Raw genomic sequence first — 18,817 nt, 5'->3', positions numbered from 1 at the left:
CTCTAAAATGCCGGATGCTCTCAAAATTCAAGAAATTTCACGAAGTTTGTAAATGAGGCTTCGTGTGCTTCCTCCCCTATTTATAGGGTTTGTCCCGGAAGGCGAAGGGGCGCGACCCTTCCCCTTCTGCTTTTCCCTCTTCCTTCAGTTAGAATTTGAAGGGGTAAAAAAAAAAAATTTATTATTATTATATTTTCTCCGCCAGCTCTCTTTTCAGGTGCCACGTGGCACCTTGCCACGTCAGCACCTGAGAGGGGCAAATGTTTGGGGTAAAATTACCCAGCCACGTGGCCTAATGGCAGCGCGACACGTGGCATCTTGCTATTGGTCAGCAGGGCTCCAATCCCCTGATGACACGTGTCCTAGGAACCCTAAATGGGGAACCAATGCTCCCCACTATAAATAGTGGGAGAATCCTCATTAATGGGGGACACTTACATTCAATTGGTATTCAATACAATCATAAATACAATTTACACCAAACCCGAGAAATCTTAATTGCGGAATTCTCCCATTACGCGAGAAGTAATTACCCTTTTTACGCACTTTCTTCCTCCCGTACATCACTGACTTGATCGTCAGAGGCGGAGCTCCACCCAACCGGAGTCTTCGTGGTTGTGCAGGTACAGGCGATCGAAGGGCATTATTGGAATTGTAACTCTCCCGCAGGACACATCAAAAAACCCCGAAACATTTTTTCGTAAAGATTAAATTCCATACATTAATTAGATGTGTCGATAAGAGTTTTGTCTAGGCGGGTCTAGTTTATATGTTTGAATTATGCTTATACATTGTGGCCTTACAAAGCCGAATTCTTTTATATTAAATTACATTTGGATTAGGTTGTGTCTAATCAGATCGGTTAAGTTTTTTACACCTTTAATGTCACTAACATTACATTTTACAAGTACTCCCTTTGTTCTCGAAAGAAGGTTACGTTTGATAGTTTTGCACGGTTAATAAAGAAAGTAAGATAGTTGGAAAACAATGGTCAGATGTCACATATATTGGGGGATTTTGTGTGCGGCTGACCTCACCATGTGGCCATTTGTAAAAGAACAAAGTAACCCCCTATAACATTGACCGAGTAACCCATATTGTAATGATCAAGTATTTCCTAAAATATTGACCGAGTAATCCCTGTAAAATTGACGAAGTAACCCTTGTAACACTGGCCGAGTAACCCCTATAACACTAACAAAGTGACGACCTCGTTGTAGCCGGCCACATATAAGATTTTATGCACATATATCAAGTATTAAGATATTAGATTAACTTTGAATATAAGAATATTACATTGGGAGTATGTAAATATTTTTGTAAATAGGAATTGTTGCATTGGGTGTATGCAAATTTTGATATATGGGGAATTGTATGGAAAATATGTATTTACGAGGAAAATGTGTAGCAAAAAAAATTATTTTAATCTAAGAAATAATTGAAACATAATAATTAAAAGGGAACACTAAAAAGGACAAACGTATGAGAGCGAGGAATAGCTCAGTTGATTAGGGTTTTTCTCCCGATTTCAGGGGATCTTGGAATCGATTCTCTTCACCCACCCTAATCGTTCTCTAAACACCAAAAAAGGGCAAACATAACCATCATTCTGGAACAGATGGAGTAGTTTTTCTACTCCAAATGAAAAGATGAAAAATTATATATCAGGGAATTTTGCAAAATAACACTACAAAATTGTCACAAAATGGATTATAACCCCACCCAAAAAAAAAAAAATTATAATACCTCCAAAAAACCAATAAATTGGATTCACCACCATTTGACGGATGACAACCAAAAAACCAGTAATGGACCCCATAATGTACATGTGTCAATTATCTATTGAATTAAAAAAAAGAAAAATTAAAAAAAAGAAAGAAAAAAACCCTAACCCCTAACCCAGCCACCACCACCACCATCGGCAGCCTTACAACCCACCCTCGGCATCCCCCGCTGCCGCCAAGCCCACCCAGCAGCCGACAAACCAGATCGCCCACTAGCCCCACCACCATAGCTTCCTGCAAACCCATATTAAACCATGTACGCAATTGGTGTTGGGGTGGGAGTTTCTGGGTAAATCGGTGTTAGGGGAAGAGATTTCGGGGGTTGCCAGTGTTAAGGGAGGAGGTTTCGGGGGTTGTCGGTGTTAGGGGAGGGGGTTTTGGGCATTTCTGGTGTTAGAGGAGGGGGTTTCAGCGATACTGGCGCTAAGGGAGGGGATTTTGGTCGGTAAAGAAGGGATTATCGGCGGCTGGTTGGCTTGGTGGCAGTGGGGGTGCCTGCGATGGCTTGTAGGGAAGCTGCTGGTGGTGGTGGGGTTAGGTTTTAGGGTTTGTTTTTTTTTTTTTTTTTTTTTTTTTGTAAAACCAATAGATATGTGACATGTGTCTGTTGTGGTGTGGACCCCACTAACGGATTTCATCCAAAAATCCGTTAAGTGGTGATGAAAGCCAATTTTTGGGTTTTTTTGTGGTGTTTTAATATTTTTTGTTTTTTTGATTTTTTTGTGGTGTTATAATCCATTTTGCGACTTTTTTATGTTGTTATTTTGCAAAATTCCCTATATATATTATGAAAAACATTTAAAAATGGGACAATTCACAAATTTCGAAAAATAACCGAAAATTAGAGCACCCACATATAAGTGGACACTAGGCAGAATGACAGGTACTTGGAGTAGTAATTAATGTAGGAGTCCAGAAAAATAAATGTAAAGGGAATGAAATACCAAGATACTCGTGAATCACTTAGCCATTGTTTCTGTTTGCTAGTACTACTAATCTACTATAACGAGTTTTTGGCTTAGTAATTAATTTTACTGTTTATCTTTATGGCATCTCTTATCTCTATGTTAACAATTTTATGGATTTTTTTACCCATTTTAGAGGTCCACTTTTATCCTTAGCTTATCCAACTAGTGTACATTTTGGTCTGCAATGGCTTTTCCACTGGCCCATCCACGTATTTGTCCTTACCGTTACTAAAATTTTCTTTCTTTATTTATTTTATTATGGTTCAAAAAAAAAAAAAAAAAATGTTCTAATGACTTAGCCATGTACGAATTCATCCGGTCTAGTTTGACAGTCTAGACGTTAAAGAATTGATGATGGATAGGGTGAGCAAATTAGACCCTTTTGGAAGTTGGAGTGAAAGGAAAATCTCTATTTTCGATGTATTCTTTGTGATGTTTGATCACACATTTTTAAGGGGATACAAACTTTTAGGATTAGACAAGTGCAATCTGATTTATTCTAGGTTGTTATTAGTTAATAACAATTTAATATGTGACATTACTTAATTGCAATGTATTGGAGTGTAATCATTTGTTGTAGTTGGAATTTCACAAGCGTATAATATGTTGTTAGATTATATTTTAGCTATGTTAGTTCTCGTGTATGTAATGTATGATGTATAATCTTGTGTTTTAGCTATGTTAGAATGCTACATAATCTTGTGTTTCTCAAATTGCATTGTACCTTCCCTACGACTCTAGTATACTTCCAAGTATACAAGAAAATTTTTAGAACATCATGACTATTTTTTTTTTTAATTTTTATTTTGGAGCTTCCCCAAATGAGTAGATAAGCAAAACTTTTTATCTATCATGCATCCAATTATATAATAGAAATTCTTTGATTTCTTTTGATTATTTTTTTGGTGAAGTTTGATTTAAAATAAGTGGAAAATAGTATAATACTCCACCTATCTAAGCCACATGTTATTTTAGCATCAATAACATGAAAATAAATCTTTTGTTATTTTTTAGTTGACTCGTTTTAAGTTTATTATTATTCACAAATTCTATCTTAACTAGCTCATGTGTATTTCCAAAGTATATGTGTACATTAACTTTTAAATTTTTTACTTAAGATGATAAACGTATCGACGATTGAATTTTTACATGGCAAATAATGTAATAAACGTGTTAACTAAAAATAGCTGAAATAGAATTTACATGCTAATATCAATGTATCATATGATATATTTTGTTCTTTCTAGTTAGAGATTAACCAAAGTAAAATAAAAATCAATAGTGCTACTATGTACTTCCTCCTTTCCTTAACTAAGTTTACCTTTGTATGGTATCTAATGCATATTTTTGAATACCCAAACCATTGTATGTCATTTTAGTATCTTTTTTACTTTATTTAATAGTTATCTTATATTAGTGTTGATTATATGTTATTAATTGTTAATATCTAATCTTTTCTTTTACAATAATTCATTAGGATTTGTGAGTGTAGTCTTTTACTCTTTTATAGTGAGGAAAGTTTGTAATTCATGAATTTTTAGGTTTGAGGTATGATGATTTTGACTAGGGATGTTTTCATTTGATTGATTTTGTAATTAATGTTTTGTTTGTGTGATTGACCATCATAAAAACATTAGACCTTTAGGAGCCTCAATTATTAGCCTTGAAGGATCATGTAAATAGAGACTAGCTGGTGTAATGGGCTTTCTTTTTCCTGGTTTATGTTTGCAATCACATAAACGAGTTTGTAATTCTGCTTCTCTCTCTCTCTCTCTCTTAATTTCTTTTTTCCATTACCTAAAATATTGTAAATTCTCCATGTTGCAATTTTAAATAAACTAATGGGGTATTTATTTTTATGTTGTTGGGGTTGTTCATCCCAAATCTCACATGGAAGAAATAAGGAAGGACTTCTTTATAAATGAGTGCACATTGCTAATTAGTATAAAACCTTTTGGGAAAGGGTCCAAAAACAAATCTATATAGACTAGGCCCAAAGCGAACAATATCATACTAATGTGGAGTGGAGTGTGCGTGCAACCCAACAAGGTGGGTAACCCAGGCCCAATATATGTCATGTTTAGTTTATTCATACCAATTCCCTTTTTACATGGTCTTTGTCGTCAGGAGAAACTATGATAACCATGTCATTAGCTAAAACTTCGATTAATGGTATTTTATGAACTCTTTAAAATGAAACATTATATATTGACTGTAACAATTTTTATTTATACACTCGTATATGTATACAACATAAAATAAATTATTATACAATGTAACACACAAGCATAAGGACACACATACAATTGATGGTGTGCAACATAAACAATCAGTGAAGAATGACCAAGTCTTGCATGAATCATTTGCCAAGAAAATGGTATATATGCAATTAGGGACATTATTGATTTCAACACTTTGGCAAGTCCGCAGGAGGTGGCGGTAAGGTTGTTTCCGGAGTGCCGCCATCATCAACAATAAAAGCCATAGCTAAACCCCATGTTAGATGAACATCTAGATGGCAGTGCAATATCCATACACCTAAATTCAACCAAAATTCCATGTTAAGAATAACTTCTAATGCCAACTATAATATGTCACGTATAAAATACAAACAGTTTTAATAAGTGAAAATCAGTAACTGTGCAGAAAAATAAATTTGAATCAGTAAAAATAATTTCAATTACCCGGATTGTTAGCTCGGAATCTAACAACAGCCCAACCACCAGTAGGCACAGCAATGGTATTCCTGATTTGCGGATTAACAAGATTGAACTTTCGACGGTCCACATTAGGATCATAATTTCCAAACCCTTGAGCAAGTACTTGAAAATTAAAACAATGAATGTGCATAGGATGATTCTCTATACCCACCAAAGAAGTGTCCTGAAACACAATCTCAATCGTAGTGTTATACTTAACCCGCTTTACAGTAGTCGATTTCGTGGTCATTAACAAGTTCTGGTTCAGGCTGTTGTTGGGGTTCGTATAATCGAATGGCATAAGAGGCGTGTCCGGGAACGTGGCATTGTACACGCCTGTGACATTGGAGTAATGCGCCTCTAATATGGACATCTTTGTAGGTAACTGAAAAGAAAAGTTGCTAATACTAGCAGCAAAACTTTGATTGAAAAGGCCTAAACAACTTGTGTTTTTTCCACACGAAACTAAGCCTAGGCCAATTGCCATGAACATATGCTCGTCGACATCTAATATCGTTGGCTCCCAGAATCGAGCAGAGGTAAGGCCGGTTAGATTAGAATAAAATCTATGAGCCATAGGGGTGTCGTCGAAGGCCGGTAATGCAGGCATTATCGGTGTTGAATTTGTGCTGTTAACATAGGTAAAGATTGCAGTGGCAGTAGTGTTATCGAATGGTACACCAGGTGCGCTTGCATATGGCTTGGCTGCCGCGTAGTACGAGGAAATAGGCTGGTTGGCTGTCATGAGGACGTCAACTGTTTGGCCTGGTCCGGTCACCACCACGTCTGTTTCGTAGGGGACGGTGTAAACAGCGTCGATTGCTACTACTGTCATGTTGTGGTTTGCTACCTTGAAGAAGTGTTGGTTATTGAGTGCAGCATTGATAATGCGTAGTAAGTAGGTTTTTCCTTGGACAACCTCAAACTTGCTGCTTTCTGATCATCATTGAAATTGTAAAGTTAGCTATTCGTAAAGTGTAGTACTAGTAATGATCAAATATCATCAACTTACTGTTTTTCGAGCAGGCGTAAAGATCACCAGGTTCACCATTGATTGTGTAGGCATCGGATATATTAGGTGCTGCTCCGGTTGCCAAGCCTTGCTGTTCAACTTCGAGTACATTAGCATTCCACCACTCCCCTGTAACATATATGTCAAAATTTTTGTAATCAACATTTCTATCCCATAAATTACAGTATATATTAGCAGTTTCTCAAAAGAACAAAAAGAATATATAGCTTTAATAATAATTAAGATATAACTAAAATGTTTGGACTCATAAAACCCACTTTCTGTTACCTCACCTCACTATACATATTGGTATGAATGTTCATCAATATATATCGCTTTTTCAAGGAAGAATAAGTTAAGATAAGATAAGATAAGCTTGTTAAAAATAAATTTGAATAATATATGATCATAAATGTTAAAAAAGGATTACTAAGTTCAATTTTTATATAAGCACTCTATTTATACAGTTTTACTCATCTAAATTTATTAGACCTTTATTTTAAAAAAAATTAAAAAAAAAAAAAAAAAACCCTTCTTAGACCTTATTAGTAGTGCGTACTAAATTTAATTGTAAATAAAACTTGGACAACTTAAGTAAATAGAGTATATCATACTTCATCCATTTCTTTTTAATTGACACATTTAATTTGCCAATGCACAACTTCACAAAAATTATAAAAAGTTGAAAATTTAAAAATATATATCAAGACGAATCTAACAAGATCCCACACAATTATATTTTTCATTACGTATAAAGCACAAAACACGGTTAAAGAGGAGTGAGTGAATAGAGCTAATGTCAAAACGTGTCAACTATAAAAAACGGAGGTAGTAATAAGGATCGGCATAAAGTACGTACTACGAAGTACTCCCTCCATTTTTAAATACTTGTTCCATTTCTCCATGTGCTGAGTTTTAGGAGAAATTGGAGATAATAATAAAATATGGAGGTAGTGGGGTGGGTGGAAGAATAAAAAATTGGAAAAAGCAAAAGTAGTGGAGAGAATATGAAATTAATAAAATATAATTTATGTTGGGTCCACTAGTTAAGAGAAATGAATTAAATATTGTCAAAGTTTTCCAAATAAGGAAATGGAGCAAGTATTTAAAAATGGTCAGAAATAAAAAGTGGAACAAGTATTTAAAAACGGAGGGAGTATATATTACACAATCAACATTTTCCCTTTAATAGTTAAACTCCGATCCATGTTTAACTATACCACGAGGGCAATGAATACGTTGTGAAAATTCATATAAAACCTAATGAGCATCTTTGCAAAATTCATATAAACTCATTATCACTATCATATGGACTGAGAAAACATAGTTTAAGGTTTAATATTGTTTGGGTCCAATTTAGTCCAATTGGGCCTGGTCACTGAATGATCCAATTAAAAGCCCAAGGCAAAGGTTCAACTCTCCAAATATGCAAAAGTCAAAAATCAACATCCTCAAAGCCATGTCAAGGTCAGTCAACGGCCCAATCAGCTTGGCCCAGCCCAACTGATTTCCGGGCCCAATCCGCCTCCTTCATTAGCCAAGGTATAAAAGCCAACAATTTGGTCAATTCTTGGTAAGACAAAGACAATAAAGCCTCAAGCAACTAAACTCTTGCACAGCTTTCTCTCTCTAATATACTGACTTAAGCATCGGAGGGGCCTTCCTCGGCGTCCCCCCCGAGGCTAGTTTACGTGTATTTGTTGTGCAGGAAACCCTCGGCTCCGGCGTCGTTCGGACCGAGACCAAGTTCCCTCAAGATAAAAGGATCTTCCGAGATTCGATTGTTTTCATCCGAAACAATTTGGCGCCGTCTGTGGGGAACGCTACTAAATTTCGCGTCAGTCATCAAACACTCCGGCAGTCGCCATGACTAAGAGTGGAAAGAGTTCCAAGAAGGCTAAGAAGGGAGGAGGCCGGATTACGGTGAGGGAACGCCAGCCGGTTTATCCCTCCCCGGAGCAAGCCTCTTCCGAATCGGAGGCCCCCATTTCTCCGGAAAGGGAAGCCTCAAGAGGTCCTAGCCTCCAGGAGGAGAACACCTCGCACCACACTCGGCAGCCGGGGCCATCCCCGAGACCGAGTGGCTCAGGTGCGAGGAACTCCCCGCCGCGCCATAGCGTGCAATCCAGGTCACATCCGCGGGAGACTCCTCTCTCCGGACCCTCCACCGAGGAAGTGGCCAGAGCAGTGGCCATCTGCATGGAGTTCCTTAAAGCTCAAGGGGCTCCAATCCAGATGCCTGATGATCACCAGCCGAGAAACCTGAAAAGGAGGATCGGTCAGGATGATGGTGGACAAGTTCCACCACATAGACAGCTCGGCCAGAGGTGGCGAGGGGACACCCGAAACTCCAGTAAGGAGAGGAGGAGGAACCCTCAACCCTCTGACCACTCTGAAGCTCAGAATTCCATGGGGCCCTCCAAGGACCCGGAATTCGCCCGCCAAAGCGTTCACGAACGCTTGGGTTCGAGGGAGGTGAGTGTGCATAGCCGCCTCACCTTCCCAGAGGATACCGGACCCCACCCAACCTTGTCTCAGCCGGGGACGAAAACCACTTCCACCTCTGAGAGAGGAGGGAGCGAGGTCCCTGAGGCCGGGTACAAGGGGAAGGCGGTCATGGTTCCATCGAACTCGCCCTTCCAGAAGTGGATTCTGGAAGAGCATGTGCCAACGGTCAAGATCCCGGCACATATTACTTACGATGGTACCTCAGATCCTAAGGATCACATTGCCTCTTACGAGGGGCACATGTATCTGAACCCGAGGTCTGAGGCTACCTGGTGTAAATACTTTCCTACGACCCTCAAAGGTGTTGCCCAATCCTGGATCACCAAAGGGCTCAAGGAAGGCTCCATAACCGGTTGGAACGACCTCTCCAACAAGTTCAAGAGCAAATTCTCTACGGCCAACCGCCGAGAGAAGACCACTGCAGAGCTAATGAGTCTGCAGCAGGCGGAGGACGAGAGCCTCCGCGACTATCTGACTCGCTTCAGCAACGAGTCATCCGGAATCACAAGCCTGGATCAAGGCCTGGCCGTGTTCGCGCTACGGAACGGCCTCCAAGCTGGAAAGTTCCTGGACTTCATGGTCATGCATCCCCCGCAGACCCTGGAGGAAGCCTTGGAAGCATCGGATAGGTTCATCCGAGCCGAGGAGTGGAACAGATCCAGGTCTCAGTCTCGTCCGAGAATTGAGAAGCCGAAAGGGCAGCAGCCCGAAGTCTCGGCGCAGAGGAAAGGGAAGGCTAAGGCCTCAGAACCGTCCTCTGCTGCCGAGCCGAAGAAGGAAAGACACTTTCCCTACACGGGAAGGTACGATTCATACACTCCACTCTCCCTTCCCCGTGCTAAGATTTTCAGCACGACGAAGGACGAGGGGAGATTCAAAAAACCTCGTCCGTTGCCTCCCTGGCATCAGACGAGGGGAAAGGACCAGTGGTGCGAGTTCCATGACTCACCCGGACATCGCACCGAGGACTGCGTCCAGCTGAAGGACCAGATTGAGGATCTGGTCCGCAAGGGGTACCTGAGCCAATACCTCGCGGACAGGCGCGAGGAGAAAAAAGCTGAAAAAGATTCTCGGCAGGACCTCAACTTCGCTCGGAAGAAGGATAAGGGACCTCAGGGCAAGGAGTCCCTCGACATCCTAGTTATTTCCGGGGGAATCTCGCGAGGCACAGCCAAACGCCAACTGAGGGGTCTAACCCATCAGATTCATCAGGCTGAGCTTCGGCAGTCCCAGTCACCGGCGCCGAACATCCTGTTCACAGCCGAAGACTGTGAGGGGGTGGTATACCCCCACGATGACCCACTAGTAATCATTCTGGGCATCGCCAACCGCAACGTCTGGCGGACCCTCGTCGACGGCGGTAGCGGGGCGAACATCCTCTTCCGAGGAGCGTTCGACCAGCTGAGGATGGGAGCCGAGCACCTGGCCCCCGCACCCTACCCGGTGTCTGGGTTCAACGGCTCTTCCTCGTATCCTGACGGGAAGATTACACTTCCTGTCACCATCGGCGAAGGCCGAGCAGCTAGGAATATCATGGCCGAATTTTTGGTCGTAGATGCTCCATCTGCATACAACGTGATCATGGGGAGACCCCTCATTCACGGCATTCAAGGAGTCGTCTCCACGTATCATCAAATCATGATATACGTTTCAGACGAGGGACGCTCCGAGAAAATAAAGGGCAGTCAAAAAGAGGCCCGCCGATGCAATCACCTCAAGCCATCCACGTCTCGCCGAGGCGACCGTGGCGATGGGGAGGAAAAGCACCGGGACCGAAACGCCAAAAAGCCGAGAGGCTCAGACGTTTCGGCTAATGAAGCCCCAGACAACGAGAAATCTGATGGGGGCCAAGAGGCTGACTCCGCCTCAGAGCCGAACGACTCTGATGGCCAGCCGCGGTCAGGAAAGTCTGCTAATATTGATAGCAGGCCGGAATTCGAGGAATCCAACTCTAAGAGCATGGAAACGGATGACCTGACCGAGTCAATAGAACTGACCGTAGGAGATCCGAACAGATGTGTTAGCATCGGGTCGTCACTGGAGCCAAACACCCGTGCGGCACTCGTCCAACTCCTACGGGCCAGTGGAGACGTGTTCGCCTTCTCAGCCGCAGAAATGCCCGGGATTGATCCGGACTTCGTCTCCCATAGGCTTAATGTCGACCCCTCCAGTCGACCCGTTAAGCAGAAAAAGCGGAACTACTCCGCCGAAAAGAACCAGAATATCGCAGCTGAGGTCGATAAGCTCCTAGATGCTGGGTTCATTGAACCCTGTCAGTATCCGGAGTGGCTGGCCAATGTTGTAATGGTTCAGAAGGCAAATGGTAACTGGAGGATGTGCGTTGACTTCACGGACCTGAATAGGGCATGTCCCAAGGACTCCTATCCGCTGCCGAGGATCGACCAACTGGTCGACTCGACAAGCGGGCATGCTCTGCTCAGTTTCATGGACGCATTCTCGGGATACCATCAGATCTTCATGCACCCCGAGGACCGAGCTAAAACAGCGTTCATAACAAGTTCCGGGTTGTACAATTACAGAATGATGCCCTTCGGATTGAAAAATGCGGGGCAACATATCAGAGGTTGGTTGATCAGGTTTTCGCCGAGCAAAAAGGCCGAAACATGGAGGTTTATGTTGACGACTCAATCGTCAAAAGCATAAAAGAAAAAGATCATGTCACGGACCTAGCCGAAACCTTCGCCACCCTCAGAAAATACAAAATGAAGCTGAATCCGAAGAAATGTGTCTTCGGCGTGAAGTCAGGCAAGTTCCTCGGCTTCATGGTCAGCAAGAGGGGGATTGATGCAAACCCCGCCAAAGTACAAGCTGCTTTAGACCTCCCCGAGCCGAAGACAAAAAGGGATATTCAGCGTCTAGCCGGGAGAATGGCTGCCTTGTCCAGGTTCATCTCACGAGCCTCAGACAAAGGGCTCCCTTTCTTCAAGGCGCTGAAGCTCCAAAATTCAAAAGGCATTGAATGGGGAGACGAACAAAAGTCAGCCTTTCAGCAGCTCCGTGAACACCTGGCTCAACTCCCAACACTGGCAAGGCCAGTCGTAGGAGACATCCTATACTTATACGTGGCGGTCAGTCCAGCCACGGTAAGCGCGGTGCTGCTAAGGGAAGAAGAAAAAGTTCAACAGCCGATCTATTTCGTCAGCCACACCCTGACGGATGCCGAGACGCGCTACCCATTGTTAGAAAAAGTGGCTTATGCAGTGGTGGTGGCTGCTCGGAAGTTGCGACCCTATTTTGATTCTCATCAAATAGCGGTTCTAACTGATCAGCCGTTAGAGAAAGTCCTCGGCAAGGTTGAAAAATCCGGTAGACTAGCAAAGTGGGCTTTCGAGCTCACCGAGTTCAGTATCGGTTATCAGCCGAGAACAGCCATCAAGGCGCAAGCCTTGGCAGACTTCTTGGCCGAGTGCTCCTATCAGGAGACTCTGGATGCAAGGAGGAAAATCTGGACCGTCTTCACGGATGGGTCCTCCACCGTGAACGGTTCGGGGGCAGGGGTCGTCATTACCTCTCCCGAAGGCAAAACCTTCGAGTATGCCCTAAAATTTTCATTCAAAGCCTCTAACAACGAGGCCGAATATGAAGCAGCCATTGCTGGCTTAGACCTGTGCATATCGTTGGAAGCCGAGCATGTCTACCTCAAGACAGATTCTCAGCTGGTCGCCAATCAGATCCGGGGGGAGTATGAGGCTAAAGAGCCTTCAATGGCAGCTTACCTCACAAGGATCAAATCGACAATTGCGAAGCTGAGATCTTTCGAAGTAGAGCTGATCCCAAGGGGTCAAAATGCTCAAGCGGACGCACTCTCCAAACTTGCAAGCTCAACTCTGACTGAGTTAAGCCGTTCTGTCTATGTGGAGGTGCGCCGAGAAAAGAGTGTAGCCGAAGCAATATCAATCTGCTGCGCTGCACTCGAGCCGAGCTGGATGGATGACATCCTGGCTTATAAACTCAGGGACGAGCTCCCCGAGGATAGGAATTCGGCCTCCAAGATAAAGCGGATCAGTTCACGATTCCTCGTCTTCGGCGGCCAACTCCTCAGAAAATCCTTCTCCGCTCCATTATTGAAATGCGTGGGTCCAACGGATGCCGACTATATTCTCCGAGAGATTCACCTCGGCATCTGCGGAAACCACATAGGAGGGAGAACCTTAGCCCACAAAGCTCTCAGGGCAGGGTATTTTTGGCCTACAATGATCTCGGATGCAAAGAACATGGTCAGAAAATGCGAGAAATGCCAAAAATTTGCACCGGTAATCCATCGGCCATGCCTAGACCTCCAGCCAATTCTTAATCCTCTTCCATTTGCACAATGGGGGTTGGATATTCTGGGACCCTTTCCCGAGGCCCCATACAAAAGAAAGTGGCTGATAGTCGGAATCGACTATTTCAGCAAATGGATTGAAGCGGAAGCTGCTTCAAGCATATCTGAGCAAACTGTCAGACAGTTCATCTGGCAGAACATAATAACTCGGTTCGGCATCCCAAAAGTTTTTGTGTTCGACCACGGCAGACAGTTTGACAACCTGCCCTTGCGCCGATACACTGATCAATTCGGGATAAAATTGGCTTACTCCGCGGTTTGCCACCCTCAGAGTAATGGCCAAGCCGAAGCCGCGAATAAACAGATCCTTAACGCTCTCAGAAAAAGAGTAGAGGATCAAAAGTCCAAGTGGGTAGAGGAACTTCCGGGAACCCTCTGGTCACTCCGGACAACCGAGAAGGAGGCAACGGGGCATTCACCTTTTCAGCTGGTGTATGGATCCGAAGCAGTGCTTCCAGTGGAAGTGGGCTCAGAAAGCCTACGAGTGAATCTCTTCTCAGCCGAGGAAAATGAGCAGCTCATGAAAGAGTCCCTCGACTTCCTTGACGAGATTAGAGATCTAGCCCGAGAAAGGATGGCTGCACACAAGCTCAGAATGAGCAAGTCCTACAACCGAAGAGTCTATCAACGACCTCTCAGAGTTGGGGATTTAGTTTTGAGGAATGCTGCAGCTGTTCAAAAAAGTCACATTCATGGCAAACTCTCAGCATCTTGGGAGGGACCTTATGAAATTTATCAAGAGCTTTAGCCCGGTACCTTCAGACTCAAACAAATGGATGGCACCGAGCTGAAAAACCATTGGAATGCCGATGTGCTAAAAAAATACTATGTGTAAATCCTTCGGATAGTACAATCTATGTAAGTACACTGATTTTGTTTACAAAAAGGCCATCGGGCCAGTATTCATTCAGATTGCGTGTATTCTTTAAGTCTTTATGCTTTCTACGGTTTTTCAAAAATTCAAGGTTTCATTCGGCGCTGTCCGGGGTATTGCATAATGATGCCTTGTACCTCGGCAAGCCGTAAAACCTGCCAAAAAAGGATACAAGCCCGAAGTATTGCATAGTGATGCCTTGTACTTCGGAGAATCTGTTCCTTTGGGCAAAAAGGCCATAGACTTATCCGAAACATAGCCTAAAAAATAGGAACTGATAAAGCCCCGAAGTATTGCATAGTGATGCCTTGTACTTCGGATGAATCAGTTCCGGGTGGTAGTTGCAACTCTGAAGTATTGCATGATGATGCCTCGTACTTCAGATAAACTGCTGCCCCGGCATGGTGTTTCGGATAGTTGTTCCCTTGGATGAATTGAAGAAAGTGTCACAAGAGTACCATCTCTAGAGTGAAAACTCTCAGGTGGGAAATCAGTACTTTAAAAACAGATGTAGAAAATAAAGCAAAGTGTTCAAAGATCCTCGGCTTAGCCGAGAAAAATTATCAGCCATTCCAGAATTCAGAAGACCTCATCTTCAGATTTCTGGGGGGGCAGAGGGAAATAGAGAAATGGCACAACTGATCTAATACCCTTCAGCTCAGCCGAAGTTTGATACTTATGTCAGTTTTTTCACAAGTTGAAAACATCCGAGTACAAACGGCAAAAAGAAGTCTCAGCAGAAATGATTCTCGCTAGCCGAAGTTCTGCACTTAGCAAATATTTGAAAGATCATTCAAAGAAAGCAGTAAAGTGCGAAGACTGGTAAAGCGAAGAAAAAAAAAAAAAAAAAAAATACACAAGAAAGCTGAGAAAGTGAACTTCTTTGAAATAAAAATGTTGAATTACAAAAATAGTCGGCAGCCGCCCACAAGCGGAAAGTAACAGCTGCCGAAATACGTACAGGCAAAATAAAAATATAATAAGCTGTTGTACGATAAGGCAAGCTGAAGCAAAAAAAAAACAAAAGGCAAAAACTCAGAAAGCGGCAAGTCTAAAGTTAAGCACATGATGAACCGCAAGATTCTGAAGACGACTGCCCGAGTTCCTATGCTTCAGCCGGAGGATCAGACTGATCAGCGTTGAGTCCCCTGGTGGCCTCAGCCCCAGCAGCAGAAGAGGCGGGCTTTGCACTTTGCCGAGCCTCCCTTTCCCTCTGCTCAGCTTCCAACTCCAGTCTTTCAGCTTCCTCTTCGGCTTCCTCAGCCTTAAGAATTTCAGCTTCAGCTGGAGTTGCATACTTCATGTGAGGGTCTTCGGGATTCTGGACCCACTCAGCACATTTAGACCAGTCCAGCTTCGGCTCAGCATGAAGGCAGAGTCTTCGGCATACTCGGAATCCGTTTCTGAAACCCATCTCATATTCCTCTTGGGTGTAAACACGGACTTTGAGTAAAGCCTCAGCATCAGCCAGCTTCTTCTGGGTCTCCTCCAAGTCCTCCTTGGATTTCTTCAGCTGTTCAGCGACTTTGGAGGAGGACCCCTTCAGCTCATTCAGCTCTTGCTGAATTTGGAAAGCCTTTGTCTGAGCTTGGGCCACTTCAACTTTCTGGATCAGCAGTTGATCCTCAGCCTCTTGGAATTTAGCTCTTTGAGCTTCAGCAGCAGCAGCAGCCTCTGAGAGTTGGACGTCTTTGGCCAAGAGCAACTCTTCAGCAGCCATTCGGCTGGCTTCAAGAACCTCTAGACGCTGCTGCACTTCAGCTTGTGCAGCAGTTCCTTCTTGAATTCGGCTCTCAATAGCAGCCTTGAATTTGGAGACGTCCACTCCCATATGCTCCTGGAGGAATTTTTCCCCTTCCATCAGTGGGGGAAAAACCTCCATCTCCATAGCATCACAGAAGGTTTTCAGAGCTTCGGCAGCTTTTTTACCGTACTCCTCAACCTCCTGCTGCTTCTCTTCAGCTGCTGCTTGCTTCAGCTTAGCAAGCTTAACTTCCTCTTCAGCCACCTTCCTTTCGTGCACAGCAGCGTCTACCCTATCTTGTAGGGTATCAATCAGCTCTACAGTGAGAGTCTGATTGTGCACGAACTGAAAACAGGGGCACAAGTTAAAAAAGTAAAAAATAATAGCTGAAAGGTTGAGTTCAGAAAGAAATCAAGGCAAGGAGAATTACCTGCATCATCAGCAGTTGGTTGGACCTGGCAGGGTCAGGAACTGATCTGCTGGATTCGCCCATCCCAGCAGTGGCCTTCAGCGACCAAATCCTTGCCCTATCTACTTCGGACAGGCCAGCAAAATCGCCGAAGTAGGCTGCAGCACCTTCTCGGTTCTGACCCCATATGAGGTCCCAGATGTGGTCTGGGACTGGAATTCGGGGGGCCGAGAAACCCATTTCTCCAGACTGCAGCGTCTGGAAGGAAGGGAAGGATGACGATGGAGCCTCTTTAGCTTTGGGTGGCTCAACGTCCTCCTCCTTCTCAGAAGAGTCAATTATTGTGACCTCTTCTTCTTCAGGTGTGAGGACGAAGGCCCCAACCTCTCTGGCAATGTCCGCCGTGAAACCCTCAGCACTGGGCATCACGGCGTCTCCATCCTTGTCCTCGGCGGCACTCTCTCGAGCTTCTTCCAGAACCTCTCCCTTAGGTTTGGGAGTTCTCTGATCCACCTCCATCTCGGGGGGTGGCGGAGAGGCCCTTGGGGTGATTGAGGCGGTGGCCGGGGAACCCTCGGCGATCCATTGCCTTCCTCGGGTTCCCTTATTTCAACGCCGATGGTCATCGGCCTCCGCTGAAAGTCATGCGGGCCGATGATGGCCATTCTTCGGCGCCTCTTCTGAAGCGGCTGCTCGTCCATATCTGAGTCTGAAGACTCTTGTATTTGATCTTCGGGACGAACAGGAGCTTTGCCTTTTCTGTGTCTGTTACTCTCTTCAGACTGTAACAGACAGGGGGGAAGAAGAGTGTGAGTAAAAAAAAAAAAAAAAAAGAAGAAAAAGACAAAGTCTAAAGGCTCACCGAGGTCTTCAGCAAAGCCTCGTCTTCTTCAGCTGCCCTAGCCGCAGCTTCTTCAGCAACTCTGGAGGACCCTTCTCCACCTTCACAAGCTTCAATAACCCGTGCAACCTCTTCGGCTGTACGGGCAGCTTCAGCTTCTTCTTCCAGCAGCTGAAACAAGGGATCCCTCTTCTTCCACCAAGGCTTCTGCCTCTGATACAGAGCAACAGCCTCAATTTGGAAGTGGGAAGAGTCTAGGTGAACCTCTCGGCGCCTTGGTTCAGTGATAGGGGGAGCCCGATCAGTTACGACTCGTTCTCGGTTGACGCCAAGGCGAGCGTAATCAATGCCGACGTTGGTCTCGTCCCGTTCTGAAAAAGAAAAGGGGAGAAGTCAATTCAGTTAGTTCGGCACATCACAAGAAAGCAAAATGAAAGAAGAAAAGAGATAATTAAAAGGCCTCGGCCCCAGCCGAAGAAGATTACCATCCCTAAACTTTCGGCTGAGGCCGACAGCTGCCAGCATATTCTCTTGGAAAACATAGTGCGTATCGGGGAGCCAAGTCTCCGGGATATGCTGCATTCGGCCGCTGCCTCCCCGGTTCGGCAGCTTGCCGAAGATGTTCTGCTGATTAAGGTTCGGGTCTGGCCCGCTATCTTCGGGAGGACCTAAACTTCCCATATCAGGATCCGGCTCGGCAAGATACCGGGGAGCGCTGAAAACGTAAGGGTGGCTCGGCTCCGTGGGTGCCCTAACCCAAATCCATTGACCTCTCCAGTCCTTGTCTGAAGAGTCGTTCGGCCACATGGTTAGGAACGGGGGCCGAGACTCAATCCGATACCACCCAGAGCCATGGCATCCGTGCCCACTTTGAATGTTTGGCACTAGCCGATGGAGCCTTTTGAAGCAATGCAGGTTCGGCACGTACCTGAAGAATTTGCAGACCCATAAGTACGTCATTACCCTTCGGATGCTGGTGGGGGTCAGCTGGCACAGGGAAATGTTGTAATGGATCAGCAAGTCTCGGACGAAAACGTCCAAAGGGAACCTCAGCCCATACTGAAGCTGTCTCGTGTACACCCCCACATACCCCGGGGGTGGACGATGGATTCTATCGGATGCTGAGGGCATTCGGCACCAATATCCATCAGCTTCAAAAATGCCGTAGTGCAACTCAATTTGCTCGGCAAATCGATATTGATCGGCGTTCTCTACCCACCATGAGTAGGGGCGGTTCTTTATCATGGCCGAAGCGACTTCGGCATTCTCCCACTCTGAAAACCCAGGGAGGATATCCCAAAGGACAGCGGGAATTTCATCGTCCCGTCCAGAAGCACTCGGCTCATCCGTTCTCTGAGGAGGAGCCGAAGAAATGGGAGTCGCCCTAACCCCTTCAGCAGGGTCAGACTCTGTCCTTCGTCCATTCCAGGTCCCAATCCTGTCCCTGGGATCGGGGATTAGCCTTGCTCTTCTTGGAGCACGGGCTCCACCTCTAACTCCCCTCACCATTGACGAATTTCGAAGGAAAAAGTCGAAAAAGGGGAAAGAGTGCAAAGTCGAAGAAAAATGAAATAAAATCAAAGGAATTTACCTTGATCTGAAGCAAAAGCCGCCGATTTACGAATTGGTAGTG

At 44.6% G+C, this 18,817-nt stretch overlaps 1 protein-coding gene across 1 annotated transcript; it reads right to left on the bottom strand.

Annotated features, from left to right (window-relative positions):
* Window positions 1-4,929: 4,929 nt before the first annotated feature.
* On the bottom strand, window positions 4,930-16,862 carry LOC110684445 (laccase-7-like). Its single transcript, XM_021860904.1, has 4 exons — window positions 16,754-16,862; window positions 6,464-6,664; window positions 5,437-6,387; window positions 4,930-5,290 (listed from the first exon to the last, which is right to left on the bottom strand). The coding sequence occupies exons 1-4, from the start codon at window positions 16,860-16,862 to the stop codon at window positions 5,160-5,162; spliced, it is 1,392 nt and encodes a 463-aa protein (XP_021716596.1). The 3' UTR covers window positions 4,930-5,159.
* Window positions 16,863-18,817: the final 1,955 nt, after the last annotated feature.

Source organism: Chenopodium quinoa, unplaced genomic scaffold, assembly GCF_001683475.1.
Source record: "Chenopodium quinoa cultivar QQ74 unplaced genomic scaffold, ASM168347v1, whole genome shotgun sequence".
Classification (NCBI taxonomy): Eukaryota; Viridiplantae; Streptophyta; class Magnoliopsida; order Caryophyllales; family Amaranthaceae; genus Chenopodium; species Chenopodium quinoa.
Note: the sequence above shows the minus strand (reverse complement) of the source record. Positions and strands in the feature narration are given on the sequence as shown.